General features: G+C 54.9%; 2 protein-coding genes across 2 annotated transcripts; both read left to right on the forward strand.

Moving 5' to 3' along the window:
* Positions 1–747: 747 nt before the first annotated feature.
* On the forward strand, positions 748–7,184 carry LOC136786507 (nucleoprotein TPR-like). Its single transcript, XM_066978445.1, has 5 exons — positions 748–2,508; positions 2,767–2,889; positions 3,862–4,023; positions 5,182–5,271; positions 5,561–7,184. The coding sequence occupies exons 1-5, from the start codon at positions 2,437–2,439 to the stop codon at positions 7,163–7,165; spliced, it is 2,052 nt and encodes a 683-aa protein (XP_066834546.1). The 5' UTR covers positions 748–2,436; the 3' UTR covers positions 7,166–7,184.
* A 700-nt stretch (positions 7,185–7,884) lies between these two features.
* On the forward strand, positions 7,885–14,625 carry LOC125179813 (titin homolog). The gene is made up of 5 exons (XM_048046354.2): positions 7,885–9,481; positions 9,740–9,862; positions 10,835–10,996; positions 11,948–12,037; positions 12,327–14,625. The coding sequence occupies exons 1-5, from the start codon at positions 9,410–9,412 to the stop codon at positions 13,929–13,931; spliced, it is 2,052 nt and encodes a 683-aa protein (XP_047902311.2). The 5' UTR covers positions 7,885–9,409; the 3' UTR covers positions 13,932–14,625.
* Positions 14,626–15,131: the final 506 nt, after the last annotated feature.

Below are 15,131 nucleotides of genomic sequence, written 5' to 3' on the forward strand. Positions count from 1 at the left end.
AGTTAAACCGTTGGGCCTGTGTATTGGGCACCACCAGTCAACACTTGGATAAAACAGCACTTCTTTACGATCTGTCATCTGCTTCATTCGTCTCTGGCCGTTCCTCTCGCGGAGGATATGGAACCGCGGATTGGAACTCCACACTGGCTTGGCAGCAATGCTGTGTCTCATTCACACAGCACAATCATGCAGTCAAAGAGGCCTCTTGCACCTTTCACTCAAGCAACACAAAACAGCAATCACTATTACAAATAGTATCACTTATTACAACAAATTTCCCAGTATAAATTGTGATCCATTAATTCATATTATCATATATTCATATTATCATATAATTCATATTATCATATATCATTATCATTAATTCATATTATCAATCCATAATTAATTAAATGTCTACAAAACAAAGCACTGACCAAATCACGGGGACTCCCAGTGACTAGTAGTACAAAACCAAACGTAGAGTGTTCTTTACATACACAGTTACCAAAACAATGGATCCCAGATTGCCACAAACACCTACCCAAGCTTGAGCATTGCGCCGGGGTGAGTACACAGACTCTTTAACTTATGTAGGACATCTCCTCACGACTTACAGGTATCCCCTTACTCCATTAAAACATATCTCGTCCACCAGTCATGGTCCTTGTCTACCTCTGCAGCGATCTGGTTGAGAAGGGGAGTCCTCCCAAGAAATCTCAGGGAAATTTCTTGGGGAAATCTCTAGGAGTCCGGTCCTCAGTGGGTCCTGCAGCTGGACAAAGAGGGTCCCATCTGTGGTGCCAAACTGACGCACGGAAACAAACTTTACAACTCAAGGAGAGTTATAAAGTAGGTATGGTTATTGCAGTGCAGTGCAGTGCTGACATGGAGAGCGCTGCACCACCACAATCCACCCTGTGACTAAAGTCAATCTCTCTTGCCACAGAGACCTTTAAACAATCCCGGACTCAACAGGACTCTGTGCTTTCTCTCTCTCCAAACACTAACAGCCCTAACCCTTTCCCTACTTAATAATCCAGAAGTAGCAGCAGCCAGAACCATAGCACCAAGCCTATCTTGCAGAGCAGGCAAAAAAGGAACGAACGAGAAAAAAGAAGGAACAAGGGGTGGAAAGGGGTCTCAATAAGAGGGAGAGGTAGAAAGTGAGCACAGCAGGAGCCAGCAGCCCGGCTCCTGCCCTGTTGCTTGCAGGAAACAGCCACAGGAACAGGTAACAGAAAGGAAAGAGGGGAAGAAAGTTGGTGGAAATGGAGAAAGAGGTTGGAATTCAAAGCAGATGTGAGCGGCACAGCTGCAACCGGTGACCCAGCACCAACTGTGCCCTTTACGGGAGGAAGCCGGGGGGTGGCTTGGGCCTAGCGGGTGGCTTTGGGCCTGTCTGTGTGGCCGTCGGAGGGGGGTAGGCCTGGAGGCATGGGGGCCAGTCCCAGACAGTTCCAGCCGGCTCAGCAAGGGCTGCCTGTGGAGCCAGAGCTGAGAGCGACCAGAGGAGCCCCTGGCGCCGCTGCTCTCTCCTGTGTGACAACGGGTGGCAGCGGCTCGGGCAGCAGGCAGGAGGAGAAATGTGAGGACACGTGGGCCGGGCCAGGAGGGCACTCAGAGGGAGGCAGACACAGGAGGGGACAGCGAAGACACAGCAGGAGGCCTGTGGAAGGGGACGCTGCAGAAGTGAGGCCAGAGAAGGCACTCTGGGCAGGAGGCTCTCCATGGTGGCAGCGGTGCCTCTTGGGGACTGCGGCCGTGAAAAAGCCACACGGGAGCAGAAGAAACAGGTAGGAGGGAAGAGGCAGCAGGACAGAGGGAAAAGCTAGGAGCGGTGGCGAGAAGCCCTTGCGCACTGCTGCAAAGCCTCCTGCATTGCCTGTCGCCTCACAGGAGGGATGGGGAGAGCCCAAAGGAGACGTATGGCAGAAGGGAGGGCCAAGGGGAGTGGGAAGCCCAGCAGCTGCAGGCAGCAGCCAGGTTCCACAGGCCTTTTGCCAGAGAAAATCAGGGCAATAGGTGAAGAGACGACCTGCCGCCAAAACTGTCTCACAGAGCTGCTGAAGGCTCCGTCACTGAACATTCAGCCAAGAAGCAAGCATTTCTGGTGTGGAAAATCTGCACATTTCTCACCAGTTAGCAAGGATGACAGCTTTCCTTCCAAGAATGACAGAAGAGTTGGGGTGGGAAGGGGCTGGTGGAAACAACCTAGTCCAGGCGCCCTGCTCAAAGCAGGCTCGGCTGGAGTGGCTTGCCCACCAGTGTGACCAGAAGGGCCTGCAGGTAGCCATGGCGTAGGTGGCGGCATGGCAACGCGATGATGTAACAATGCTTGAGCGCTCTATAAAGCCGCTTGCTGGGAGACCGCCTGGGACAGTTGCAGCTGTCTGCCTCTGGAGTGAGAGGTGCTAGCAGAGGGTCGCAGCTCCCACAGAGCTCTTGGAAGGAGCCATGGAGCAGCATCTCACTGCTGGTTTCCAAAACCCAGACGCACTGCTGTGCATCGCTGGCAAGAGCAGAGAGGTGAGCACTGTGCCCGAGGAGAGGGCTCAGAGCAGGAGCCCGGGGCGTGCGGGACTGCTCTGGGGCCAGAGGAGGCTCCCAGGAAGCTGGGAGGGATCTAAACCTGGTCAGGCCGCAGAAGGCTCGCAGGGAGCCGTGCCTCTCTCTGCCCATCCCGGCGTATTGCTAGCAAGTGGGAAGAGAGCTGCAAGGGGGTGCGGGGGTGGGCTGCACAAGGGATTGGAGTGCCTGAGTGTCTGAGTGTCCCTGTCTTTCTAGTTCCAGCCCAGATGGCAACTTGGAGAAAGAGGCAGCGGGCTGCTGGACCTCCCACTGGGAGTCAAAATCCCTCTAGTGCCTGGCACCAAGCCTGTCTTCTGCAGGACAAAGCTGGGGGAAAAGGTAAGAGAAGGAGGAAGGGGTGGAAGGGGTGGAAAAGGTCTCTTCTGTCACGGGCTCCCTCCCCATCATTCCGAGAAGGCCTTGTGGCCACCTGCTCTACGGTGGGAGTTACAGCACTTTGGCCCAGCCGGGTGGAGGAGTCAGGGATGGATGCTCCCGGCTCCGCAGCACGGAGACAAAGGAGGACTCGCCAACAGCAGTGGCCTGCACTGGCCAGAGGTCAGGAGAGGGTGTTCCACAGCTGGGCTCTCCACAGGGGCGTGCTTGCCAGCACCAGGGCCAGCCTGGGTTCTGGCACCAGGCAAGCGGGCAGCTGGGGCCCTGCCTGCAGCAGGCGGCAGCGCGTCCGGGTACCAGGCCAAGGTGGCCTTCCAGCATGGCCAGAAACATTGAGTCTGGGGGTCTCTTAGGGGAGGGTGCAACCTTCTCCTGCTTTCCCTCTCAGATTTAGAAATTTAGAAAATCCCAGGCTTCTCTGCTTGGGAACCGCATGCCGTGTCCTCCTCCTCTTCCTCCAGCTTGGGGGAGCACTGCTTCCGAGGCAGAGACTTCCTGGAGGCAGAGGAAGGAGGGAGGCAGGCTACCCGCCCCTTAGCCCTGCCTAACCCAGAGGAGGCCGTTTTCTGTGGAATTTCCATTGTTGACGTGTGAACCACCGGGCTTGAAGTTTTCCATCTGAAGGTTCATTTCTGGCATGGAAAGCTCTTGCATTTCTACCCGGTGGCCCAAGATGCCTACTTTGCTGGTGGGGTTTGGCCTTCTCTCCCCAGCCCAGGCCGGACCCTCAGCCTGGTGGGGGTGTTTTTGATGGCTTCAGAAGGAAGGTCCAGCCGGGAAGTAAGCCAGGAATCAGAAACCTATACCTCAGAGGTTGGAAAAGGCTAGCCCGTGTGCATGAGGAGCTTGGAAGTGCCTTTGTCTCTCTGCTGCTTTCTCCTGCCCCATTCATACTCTGGAACACCTCTCTTCCAGCTTCACCAGCCTTCTGCTCAATTTAATCTGGGAGATCCGTACTGTCGCCTACTGCGCACAGAGTACAACTGCCTGCACGACCCGCATCTGCAGGCCTACTACAATCGCAAAGACAACCTGCAGAGCCTGAAGAGCAAGGGCTACATCACCAGTGATGGCAAAGTAGGTTTGGACGTTGCGCTGACCAGCACAGGTCTCCTCTGGCAGAGGCCAGTGGGATGAGGTTTAACATGGCTAAGTGCCAGTTCCTGCACTTTGGCCACAACAACCCCATGCAGTGCTACAGGCTTGCATGGCAGAGTGGCTCAAAAGCTGTGCAGAGGAAAAGGATCTGGGGGTGCTGATTGATGCTCGCCTCATCATGAGCCGGCAGTGTGCCCAGGTGGCCAAGAAGGCCAACGGCATCCTGGCCTGTATCAGGAATAGTGTAGCCAGCAGGGCCAGGGAGGTGATCGTCCCCCCCTGTACTCTGCTCTGGTGAGGCTGCACCTCGAGTACTGTGTTGAGTTTTGGGCCCCTCAGTATAAGAAGGACATCGAGGCCCTGGAGCTTGTCCAGAGAAGGACTACGAAGCTGGTGAAGGGCCTGGAACAAAAGTCCTTTGAGGAGCGGCTGAGGGAACTGGGATTGTTTAGTCAGGAGAAGAGGAGGCACAGGGGAGACCTTATCGCTCTCTACAACTACCAGAAAGGAACTCGTGGGGAGCTGGGGGTCGGCCTCTTCTTGCAGATGACTAGGAACAGGACTAGAGGGAATGGCCTCAAATTGTGCCGGGGAGGTTTAGGTTGGAAACGAGGGGACATTTCTTCTCAGAAAGAGCAGTCAGGCATTGGAACGAGTTGCCCAGGGAAGTGGTGGAGTCACTGTCCCTGGGGGTGTTTAAGGAAAGCTTGGACCTGGTGCTTAGGGACATGGTTTAGGGGGTGACATTGGTAGTAGGCTGATGGTTGGACCAGATGATCTTGAAGGTCTTTTCCAACCCTAATGATTCTATGATTCCCAGCGCGCTTGCTGCAGCCGCTTGTTGCTGGTGGGGGGCACAGGGCTGTTGCGCTGCCTTCCAAGGGAGCAGACGTCACCCCAGCGCCCTGCTGGCAATGCCCACTCCTGCTCTTCTCAGGCTGCCGTGCGCTGCCTGTGCATTGAGGAGGCAGCCGGTGTGGGGTCTGGTGCAGAGCGAGGAGTCCACTCGGCCCTGGCTCGGAGGGAGGCAGCGTCCCCACCGCTGGGACGGGGAGGGGATGGAGAGGAGCTGCTCCCCTGCCACTGCGCAGCTACCTCGACAGTTCTTGGGAGCTTTCTGCCCTTGTCTCTCCATAGGTGGTCTGCACTCTGAAGGAGTTCAATGAGTACAGGCAGTATCTGACCACACTCAAGCTGGAGGCTGAGAAAACCAGGAGGCAAGGAGAGGTAGGCAAAGCTCAGCGCTGGTAGACACATGTCAGCGGCACGGTACAGAAGGCTGGGGCTTTCCTTGATGGATCTGAGGGAGGCGGGGAATGCAGATGTCAGGGCTGTGCTGGGGGGCCAGGTGTTGTCGTGGGGAAAGGACGACCCTTTCCCGAGGGAAGCCCTTCTCTTCAGCCCTCGTTGCACGGCAGAAGCAGGGCGCTGGCACGGGCGGCATGAAGCCTCAGCACGCAGGGACGCGAGCCATTTCTGAGGCAAGAGTGAGCCAAAACCTGCTGTTCCCTTTCAGGAAAAGCTTCAGCAAGAGCTCGCCAAGTTGAAGAAACTTGACCCCAGACTGACAGCACGGATTGACAGCTCTTGCCAGCGCTCCTCCACTGATGTGTACATGGTCATGGGAGAGAAAGCCAGCCCACTGGAGCCTAAAAAACCAGCTGGCCCACCTTCCTGCAAAAGCAGAAGAAACCTTCTCCAATCTGGCCAGTACAGAAGGCTGAAAGCGGCTCCCTCCGGACTTGAGTTGGGCAGGGAAGATGCCAAGCTCCCTGGGTGCATCCCTACTGTGACTGTGTCAGAGAGAAAGTCACCCGTCCCCGCAGACGGTGTATTCAAAGCTGCCTCGGAAGAACAGGCTGCTAAAGAAAGCCAGAGAATTGAAGAGATGGCTCGGACTGTGGTGCGGCAAGTGTTTGAGAGGGTGCAGGCACTGGACCAGTCTGCCCGCGTCTTAAAGAGGGCTCCCCATAAGAGCCAAGAAAGACTGTGTGGAAGTGCCAAAAGCGCAGAGCCTTCAGAGACATCTCCTCTTGATAAAGAGGAGGAAATTGCACTGCTGGCTAAGAAGGTTGTGGCGAGTGTGATGAAGCTCTTTGAGAAGTCCTGGGAATCCGGCACGCCCAGTGCATCTGAGCCAAGGCCAGCAGCCAGGCAGAAGGAGCAGCCCGTCGCCAGGACAGCCTTCCAAGTGGGGAAGCTGGCAGAAAAGAAATCGAGGGAAGCCTTTGAGGGAGAATCCTCGCAGGCTTCCCTTGACAAAGTCACCAGAGAAGCTGTTGGAAGTGTCTGCGACACTTTGGAATCCTTCGTAGCTTCCCGGTTTGAGCAAGACTTCAACCGCAAATACTCTGAAATCCTGGCGCTTCCCACTGTCAACCTCTCTAACAGGAAGCCACAGCCATCCCAGGTGCCTCTCTTAAGACAGGGCATGAGGGAAGGGCGGGGACTACCAAGAGCGTCAGAAGAGCAGAGCCCAGAAGCAAGGCAGAGAGAAAAGTTGCCCATGATCCAACCAGCGCCAGACACTGCTGAGGTCTCACGACTGAGTCACAGGATTGTGAGGGAGAGCACCCAAAAGGCTGTCTCCGAAGTTCAGCGGCTGCACACAGAACTGCAGGCCTATGCCAGAACCATTGTCCTTAACGTGGTTGAAAAAGTGAAGGACAAGATGGAGCGGGAAATGAAAGCCAAGGCCTTAGACACCACTTCAAACAGCAAAACGGTGGCAAGTGGGATGACGCGCTCTGTATCGGAGCAGAGCTGTCAGCCTGGGACTGCACGGAACCTGGAGAAGAACTTGGGAAAGCGTGTCACCAAACAGCCCGTGCCAAGCAAAGGGAAGGAGAGCTGTCCCTCAGAGCACCTCCAAAGACCACCTGATCTCCTCCAAGCTGTCCGGCGAGGCTCTGAGCAAGGTGCTCCCATGGCAGGCTCTTCTGCCCCCCCAGGGGAATCCCACAGTCAGCGGAGGTCAGAGAGCACCACAGGCACCATCGCTTCCATGGGCCCGCAGTTTGTCAGGCAGCCCGTTCCTCCATCTGTTCCAAAGCACCCTGTCCAGGGAGGAGCGCGGTGCCTACGTGTGCGTGTCAAGCCTCTCCCATTCAAGCCTCAGTAGCCTGAGGCGGCAGCGGACAATAAAGAGTTTACATCCAAGTGCTTGCTTGTGCCTACATTTATTCAAGCCAGGTGTACTGGGTCTGGCTGGGATGTTAACTTTCCCTGCAGCAGCCCACACAGTGCCGTGCTCTGCACTTGTAGCTAAAACAGCAGTGGTATCACACCAGTGTTGTGTCTGCTGCTGAGCAGTGCTGGCACAGCATCAGGACTCTCTCTAACCGTCCTAGGGGGTGGGCAAAAAATGTGAAAAAGAAACATCACCAGGGCAGCTGACCTAAACCAACCAAAGGGATATTCCATACCATATGATGTCACACTCAGTAATAAAAGGTGGAAAAAGGAAGAAGAGGGGAGGGGTGGGCTCTCATTGTGAAAACGTCTGTCCTCCTCCCGAACACTGGCTACGTGCGTTGAGGCCCTGCTTCAAGTACGTGGTCAAGCATCGCTCATTTGTGGGAAGTAGAGAGTCATTTCTTTCCTCTGCACTTCCACATAGCCTTTACTTGTTTTGTTTAGTTTTCCCTTTCCCCCCTCCCTTTTCCCCTTTCCCTTTTTTTTTTTCCCCTTTAGTTAAATTGTTAATTGTTTAGTTAAATTGTTTAGTTATATCGTTTAATTAATAGTAATCTTTCCTTAATAATTATTTCTTTTTTTTTTTTTTTTTCCTTTAATTAAATCATCCTTATCTCAACCCGTGAGCTGTTCTTTCCTTTACTTCTTCCCCTCCTCATCTAAGGAGGGGGAGTGAGAGAGCGGTTGTGTTCAGCTGCCTAGCACGGTAAAACCACCACGCCAGGCCTTGCTGTGCTTGGGGATTTTCCCTACACCGTGTGGTGGTTTTACCCAGCTGGGCAGCTGAACTCCACCACGACCACTCTCTCACTCGCCCTCCTCAAACAGAAAGGGGGAGAAAATATGATAAAACGGGCTCAAGGGTTGAGATAAGGACAGGGAGACCACGCAACAATTATCATCACGGGCAAAACAGACTCAGCATGGGGAGATTAATATAATTTATTACCTATTAAAACAGGCTAGAGCAGTGAGATACTAAAAGCAAACTAAAATCACCTTCCCCCTTCCACCCTCTTCTACATCCACCCTGCCCCCAAGTGGCTCAGGGGAACATGGAGTGGGGGCTATGGGATGAGGTTTAACAGGCCAAGTGCCAGGTCTTGCACTTTGGCCACAATAACCAATAAGGCTTGGGGCAGAGTGGCTAGAAGACAGTGAAGAGGAAAGGGACCTGGGAGTGTTGATCGATGCTCGGCTGAACGTGAGCCGGCAGTGTGCTCAGGTGGCCAAGAAGGCCAACAGCATCCTGGCCTGTAGTAGAAATAGCATAGCCAGCAGGAGCAGGGAGGTGATCATCCCCCCATACTCAGCTTTGGTGAGACCGCACCTCGAGTACTGTTGTTGAGTTTTGGGCCCCTCAGTACAAGAAGGACATCGAGGCCCTGGAACTTGAGCTGTTCAGGGGAACAGTTGTTCCATGTTCAGGGGAACATGGAGTGGGGGCTGATGTTAAACAGCACCGGTTAAAAAGCCGTGAAAAAAGCCACACGGGAGCAGAAGAAACAGGTAGGAGGGAAGAGGCAGCAGGACAGAGGGAAAAGCTAGGAGCGGTGGCGAGAAGCCCTTGCGCACTGCTGCAAAGCCTCCTGCATTGCCTGTCGCCTCACAGGAGGGATGGGGAGAGCCCAAAGGAGACGTATGGCAGAAGGGAGGGCCAAGGGGAGTGGGAAGCCCAGCAGCTGCAGGCAGCAGCCAGGTTCCACAGGCCTTTTGCCAGAGAAAATCAGGGCAATAGGTGAAGACACGACCTGCCGCCAAAACTGTCTCACAGAGCTGCTGAAGGCTCCATCACTGAACATTCAGCCAAGAAGCAAGCATTTCTGGTGTGGAAAATCTGCACATTTCTCACCAGTTAGCAAGGATGACAGCTTTCCTTCCAAGAATGACAGAAGAGTTGGGGTGGGAAGGGGCTGGTGGAAACAACCTAGTCCAGGCGCCCTGCTCAAAGCAGGCTCGGCTGGAGTGGCTTGCCCACCAGTGTGACCAGAAGGGCCTGCAGGTAGCCATGGCGTAGGTGGCGGCATGGCAACGCGATGATGTAACAATGCTTGAGCGCTCTATGAAGCCGCTTGCTGGGAGACCGCCTGGGACAGTTGCAGCTGTCTGCCTCTGGAGTGAGAGGTGCTAGCAGAGGGTCGCAGCTCCCACAGAGCTCTTGGAAGGAGCCATGGAGCAGCATCTCACTGCTGGTTTCCAAAACCCAGACGCACTGCTGTGCATAGCTGGCAAGAGCAGAGAGGTGAGCACTGTGCCCGAGGAGAGGGCTCAGAGCAGGAGCCCGGGGCGTGCGGGACTGCTCTGGGGCCAGAGGAGGCTCCCAGGAAGCTGGGAGGGATCTAAACCTGGTCAGGCCGCAGAAGGCTCGCAGGGAGCCGTGCCTCTCTCTGCCCATCCCGGCGTATTGCTAGCAAGTGGGAAGAGAGCTGCAAGGGGGTGCGGGGGTGGGCTGCACAAGGGATTGGAGTGCCTGAGTGTCTGAGTGTCCCTGTCTTTCTAGTTCCAGCCCAGATGGCAACTTGGAGAAAGAGGCAGCGGGCTGCTGGACCTCCCACTGGGAGTCAAAATCCCTCTAGTGCCTGGCACCAAGCCTGTCTTCTGCAGGACAAAGCTGGGGGAAAAGGTAAGAGAAGGAGGAAGGGGTGGAAGGGGTGGAAAAGGTCTCTTCTGTCACGGGCTCCCTCCCCATCATTCCGAGAAGGCCTTGTGGCCACCTGCTCTACGGTGGGAGTTACAGCACTTTGGCCCAACCGGGTGGAGGAGTCAGGGATGGATGCTCCCGGCTCCGCAGCACGGAGACAAAGGAGGACTCGCCAACAGCAGTGGCCTGCACTGGCCAGAGGTCAGGAGAGGGTGTTCCACAGCTGGGCTCTCCACAGGGGCGTGCTTGCCAGCACCAGGGCCAGCCTGGGTTCTGGCACCAGGCAAGCGGGCAGCTGGGGCCCTGCCTGCAGCAGGCGGCAGCGCGTCCGGGTACCAGGCCAAGGTGGCCTTCCAGCATGGCCAGAAACATTGAGTCTGGGGGTCTCTTAGGGGAGGGTGCAACCTTCTCCTGCTTTCCCTCTCAGATTTAGAAATTTAGAAAATCCCAGGCTTCTCTGCTTGGGAACCGCATGCCGTGTCCTCCTCCTCTTCCTCCAGCTTGGGGGAGCACTGCTTCCGAGGCAGAGACTTCCTGGAGGCAGAGGAAGGAGGGAGGCAGGCTACCCGCCCCTTAGTCCTGCCTAACCCAGAGGAGGCCGTTTTCTGTGGATTTTCCATTGCTGACGTGTGAACCACCGGGCTTGAAGTTTTCCATCTGAAGGTTCATTTCTGGCATGGAAAGCTCTTGCATTTCTACCCGGTGGCCCAAGATGCCTACTTTGCTGGTGGGGTTTGGCCTTCTCTCCCCAGCCCAGGCCGGACCCTCAGCCTGGTGGGGGTGTTTTTGATGGCTTCAGAAGGAAGGTCCAGCCGGGAAGTAAGCCAGGAATCAGAAACCTATACCTCAGAGGTTGGAAAAGGCTAGCCCGTGTGCATGAGGAGCTTGGAAGTGCCTTTGTCTCTCTGCTGCTTTCTCCTGCCCCATTCATACTCTGGAACACCTCTCTTCCAGCTTCACCAGCCTTCTGCTCAATTTAATCTGGGAGATCCATACTGTCGCCTACTGCGCACAGAGTACAACTGCCTGCACGACCCGCATCTGCAGGCCTACTACAATCGCAAAGACAACCTGCAGAGCCTGAAGAGCAAGGGCTACATCACCAGTGATGGCAAAGTAGGTTTGGACGTTGCGCTGACCAGCACAGGTCTCCTCTGGCAGAGGCCAGTGGGATGAGGTTTAACATGGCTAAGTGCCAGTTCCTGCACTTTGGCCACAACAACCCCATGCAGTGCTACAGGCTTGCGGCAGAGTGGCTCAAAAGCTGTGCAGAGGAAAAGGATCTGGGGGTGCTGATTGATGCTCGCCTCATCATGAGCCGGCAGTGTGCCCAGGTGGCCAAGAAGGCCAACGGCATCCTGGCCTGTATCAGGAATAGTGTAGCCACAATAAAACGGGCTCAGGGGAGACCTTATCGCTCTCTACAACTACCAGAAAGGAACTTGTGGGGAGCTGGGGGTCGGCCTCTTCTTGCAGATGACTAGGAACAGGACTGGAGGGAATGGCCTCAAATTGTGCCGGGGAGGTTTAGGTTGGAAACGAGGGGACATTTCTTCTCAGAAGGAGCACTCAGGCATTGGAACGAGTTGCCCAGGGAAGTGGTGGAGTCACTGTCCCTGGGGGTGTTTAAGGAAAGCTTGGACCTGGTGCTTAGGGACATGGTTTAGGGGGTGACATTGGTAGTAGGCTGATGGTTGGACCAGATGATCTTGAAGGTCTTTTCCAACCCTAATGATTCTATGATTCCCAGCGCGCTTGCTGCAGCCGCTTGTTGCTGGTGGGGGGCACAGCGCTGTTGCGCTGCCTTCCAAGGGAGCAGACGTCACCCCAGCGCCCTGCTGGCAATGCCCACTCCTGCTCTTCTCAGGCTGCCGTGCGCTGCCTGTGCATTGAGGAGGCAGCCGGTGTGGGGTCTGGTGCAGAGCGAGGAGTCCACTCGGCCCTGGCTCGGAGGGAGGCAGCGTCCCCACCGCTGGGACGGGGAGGGGATGGAGAGGAGCTGCTCCCCTGCCACTGCGCAGCTACCTCGACAGTTCTTGGGAGCTTTCTGCCCTTGTCTCTCTATAGGTGGTCTGCACTCTGAAGGAGTTCAATGAGTACAGGCAGTATCTGACCACACTCAAGCTGGAGGCTGAGAAAACCAGGAGGCAAGGAGAGGTAGGCAAAGCTCAGCGCTGGTAGACACATGTCAGCGGCACGGTACAGAAGGCTGGGGCTTTCCTTGATGGATCTGAGGGAGGCGGGGAATGCAGATGTCAGGGCTGTGCTGGGGGGCCAGGTGTTGTCGTGGGGAAAGGACGACCCTTTCCCGAGGGAAGCCCTTCTCTTCAGCCCTCGTTGCACGGCAGAAGCAGGGCGCTGGCACGGGCGGCATGAAGCCTCAGCACGCAGGGACGCGAGCCATTTCTGAGGCAAGAGTGAGCCAAAACCTGCTGTTCCCTTTCAGGAAAAGCTTCAGCAAGAGCTCGCCAAGTTGAAGAAACTTGACCCCAGACTGACGGCACGGATTGACAGCTATTGCCAGAGCTCCTCCACTAATGTGTACATGGTCATGGGAGAGAAAGCCAGCCCACTGGAGCCTAAAAAACCAGCTGGCCCACCTTCCTGCAAAAGCAGGAGAAACCTTCTCCAATCTGGCCAGTACAGAAGGCTGAAAGCGGCTCCCTCCGGACTTGAGTTGGGCAGGGAAGATGCCAAGCTCCCTGGGTGCATCCCTACTGTGACTGAGTCAGAGAGAAAGTCACCTGTCCCCGCAGACGGTGTATTCAAAGCTGCCTCGGAAGAACAGGCTGCTAAAGAAAGCCAGAGAATTGAAGAGATGGCTCGGACTGTGGTGCGGCAAGTGTTTGAGAGGGTGCAGGCACTGGACCAGTCTGCCCGCGTCTTAAAGAGGGCTCCCCATAAGAGCCAAGAAAGACTGTGTGGAAGTGCCAAAAGCGCAGAGCCTTCAGAGACATCTCCTCTTGATAAAGAGGAGGAAATTGCACTGCTGGCTAAGAAGGTTGTGGCGAGTGTGATGAAGCTCTTTGAGAAGTCCTGGGAATCCGGCACGCCCAGTGCATCTGAGCCAAGGCCAGCAGCCAGGCAGAAGGAGCAGCCCGTCGCCAGGACAGCCTTCCAAGTGGGGAAGCTGGCAGAAAAGAAATCGAGGGAAGCCTTTGAGGGAGAATCCTCGCAGGCTTCCCTTGACAAAGTCACCAGAGAAGCTGTTGGAAGTGTCTGCGACACTTTGGAATCCTTCGTAGCTTCCCGGTTTGAGCAAGACTTCAACCGCAAATACTCTGAAATCCTGGCGCTTCCCACTGTCAACCTCTCTAACAGGAAGCCACAGCCATCCCAGGTGCCTCTCTTAAGACAGGGCATGAGGGAAGGGCGGGGACTACCAAGAGCGTCAGAAGAGCAGAGCCCAGAAGCAAGGCAGAGAGAAAAGTTGCCCATGATCCAACCAGCGCCAGACACTGCTGAGGTCTCACGACTGAGTCACAGGATTGTGAGGGAGAGCACCCAAAAGGCTGTCTCCGAAGTTCAGCGGCTGCACACAGAACTGCAGGCCTATGCCAGAACCATTGTCCTTAACGTGGTTGAAAAAGTGAAGGACAAGATGGAGCGGGAAATGAAAGCCAAGGCCTTAGACACCACTTCAAACAGCAAAACGGTGGCAAGTGGGATGACGCGCTCTGTATCGGAGCAGAGCTGTCAGCCTGGGACTGCACGGAACCTGGAGAAGAACTTGGGAAAGCGTGTCACCAAACAGCCCGTGCCAAGCAAAGCGAAGGAGAGCTGTCCCTCAGAGCACCTCCAAAGACCACCTGATCTCCTCCAAGCTGTCCGGCGAGGCTCTGAGCAAGGTGCTCCCATGGCAGGCTCTTCTGCCCCCCCAGGGGAATCCCACAGTCAGCGGAGGTCAGAGAGCACCACAGGCACCATCGCTTCCATGGGCCCGCAGTTTGTCAGGCAGCCCGTTCCTCCATCTGTTCCAAAGCATCCTGTCCAGGGAGGAGCGCGGTGCCCACGTGTGCGTGTCAAGCCTCTCCCATTCAAGCCTCAGTAGCCTGAGGCGGCAGCGGACAATAAAGAGTTTACATCCAAGTGCTTGCTTGTGCCTACATTTATTCAAGCCAGGTGTACTGGGTCTGGCTGGGATGTTAACTTTCCCTGCAGCAGCCCACACAGTGCTGTGCACTTAGCACTTGTAGCTAAAACAGCAGTGGTATCACACCAGTGTTGTGTCTGCTGCTGAGCAGTGCTGGCACAGCATCAGGACTCTCTCTAACCGTCCTAGGGGGTGGGCAAAAAATGTGAAAAAGAAACATCACCAGGGCAGCTGACCTAAACCAACCAAAGGGATATTCCATACCATATGATGTCACACTCAGTAATAAAAGGTGGAAAAAGGAAGAAGAGGGGAGGGGTGGGCTCTCATTGTGAAAACGTCTGTCCTCCTCCCGAACACTGGCTACGTGCGTTGAGGCCCTGCTTCAAGTACGTGGTCAAGCTTCGCTCATTTGTGGGAAGTAGAGAGTCATTTCTTTCCTCTGCACTTCCACATAGCCTTTACTTGTTTTGTTTAGTTTTCCCTTTCCCCCCTCCCTTTTCCCCTTTCCCTTTTTTTTTCCCTTTAGTTAAATTGTTAATTGTTTAGTTAAATTGTTTAGTTAAATCGTTTAATTAATAGTAATCTTTCCTTAATAATTATTTCTTTTTTTTTTTTTCCTTTAATTAAATCATCCTTATCTCAACCCGTGAGCTGTTCTTTCCTTTACTTCTTCCCCTCCTCATCTAAGGAGGGGGAGTGAGAGAGCGGTTGTGTTCAGCTGCCTAGCACGGTAAAACCACCACGCCAGGCCTTGCTGTGCTTGGGGATTTTCCCTACACCGTGTGGTGGTTTTACCCAGCTGGGCAGCTGAACTCCACCACGACCACTCTCTCACTCGCCCTCCTCAAACAGAAAGGGGGAGAAAATACGATAAAACGGGCTCAAGGGTTGAGATAAGGACAGGGAGACCACGCAACAATTATCATCACGGGCAAAACAGACTCAGCATAGGGAGATTAATATAATTTATTACCTATTAAAACAGGCTAGAGCAGTGAGATACTAAAAGCAAACTAAAATCACCTTCCCCCTTCCACCCTCTTCTACATCCACCCTGCCCCCAAGTGGCTCAGGGGAACATGGAGTGGGGGCTATGGGATGAGGTTTAACAGGCCAAGTGCCAGGTCTTGCACTTTGGCCACAATAACCAATAAG

This window comes from Anser cygnoides, chromosome 16, assembly GCF_040182565.1.
Source record: "Anser cygnoides isolate HZ-2024a breed goose chromosome 16, Taihu_goose_T2T_genome, whole genome shotgun sequence".
Lineage (NCBI taxonomy): Eukaryota > Metazoa > Chordata > Aves > Anseriformes > Anatidae > Anser > Anser cygnoides.

What these genes read in the sequence shown, in the direction of transcription:
- LOC125179813 (XM_048046354.2), top strand. Translation starts at nt 9,410, where the DNA reads ATGGAGCAGCATCTCACTGCTGGTTTCCAAAACCCAGACGCACTGCTG. An exon ending in GGACAAAGCTGGGGGAAAAG is followed by an intron (nt 9,863 to 10,834) that starts GTAAGAGAAGGA and finishes CCTCTCTTCCAG; the next exon opens with CTTCACCAGCCTTCTGCTCA. An exon ending in ACATCACCAGTGATGGCAAA is followed by an intron (nt 10,997 to 11,947) that starts GTAGGTTTGGAC and finishes GTCTCTCTATAG; the next exon opens with GTGGTCTGCACTCTGAAGGA.
- LOC136786507 (XM_066978445.1), top strand. Translation starts at nt 2,437, where the DNA reads ATGGAGCAGCATCTCACTGCTGGTTTCCAAAACCCAGACGCACTGCTG. An exon ending in TCGCTGGCAAGAGCAGAGAG is followed by an intron (nt 2,509 to 2,766) that starts GTGAGCACTGTG and finishes CTGTCTTTCTAG; the next exon opens with TTCCAGCCCAGATGGCAACT. An exon ending in ACATCACCAGTGATGGCAAA is followed by an intron (nt 4,024 to 5,181) that starts GTAGGTTTGGAC and finishes GTCTCTCCATAG; the next exon opens with GTGGTCTGCACTCTGAAGGA.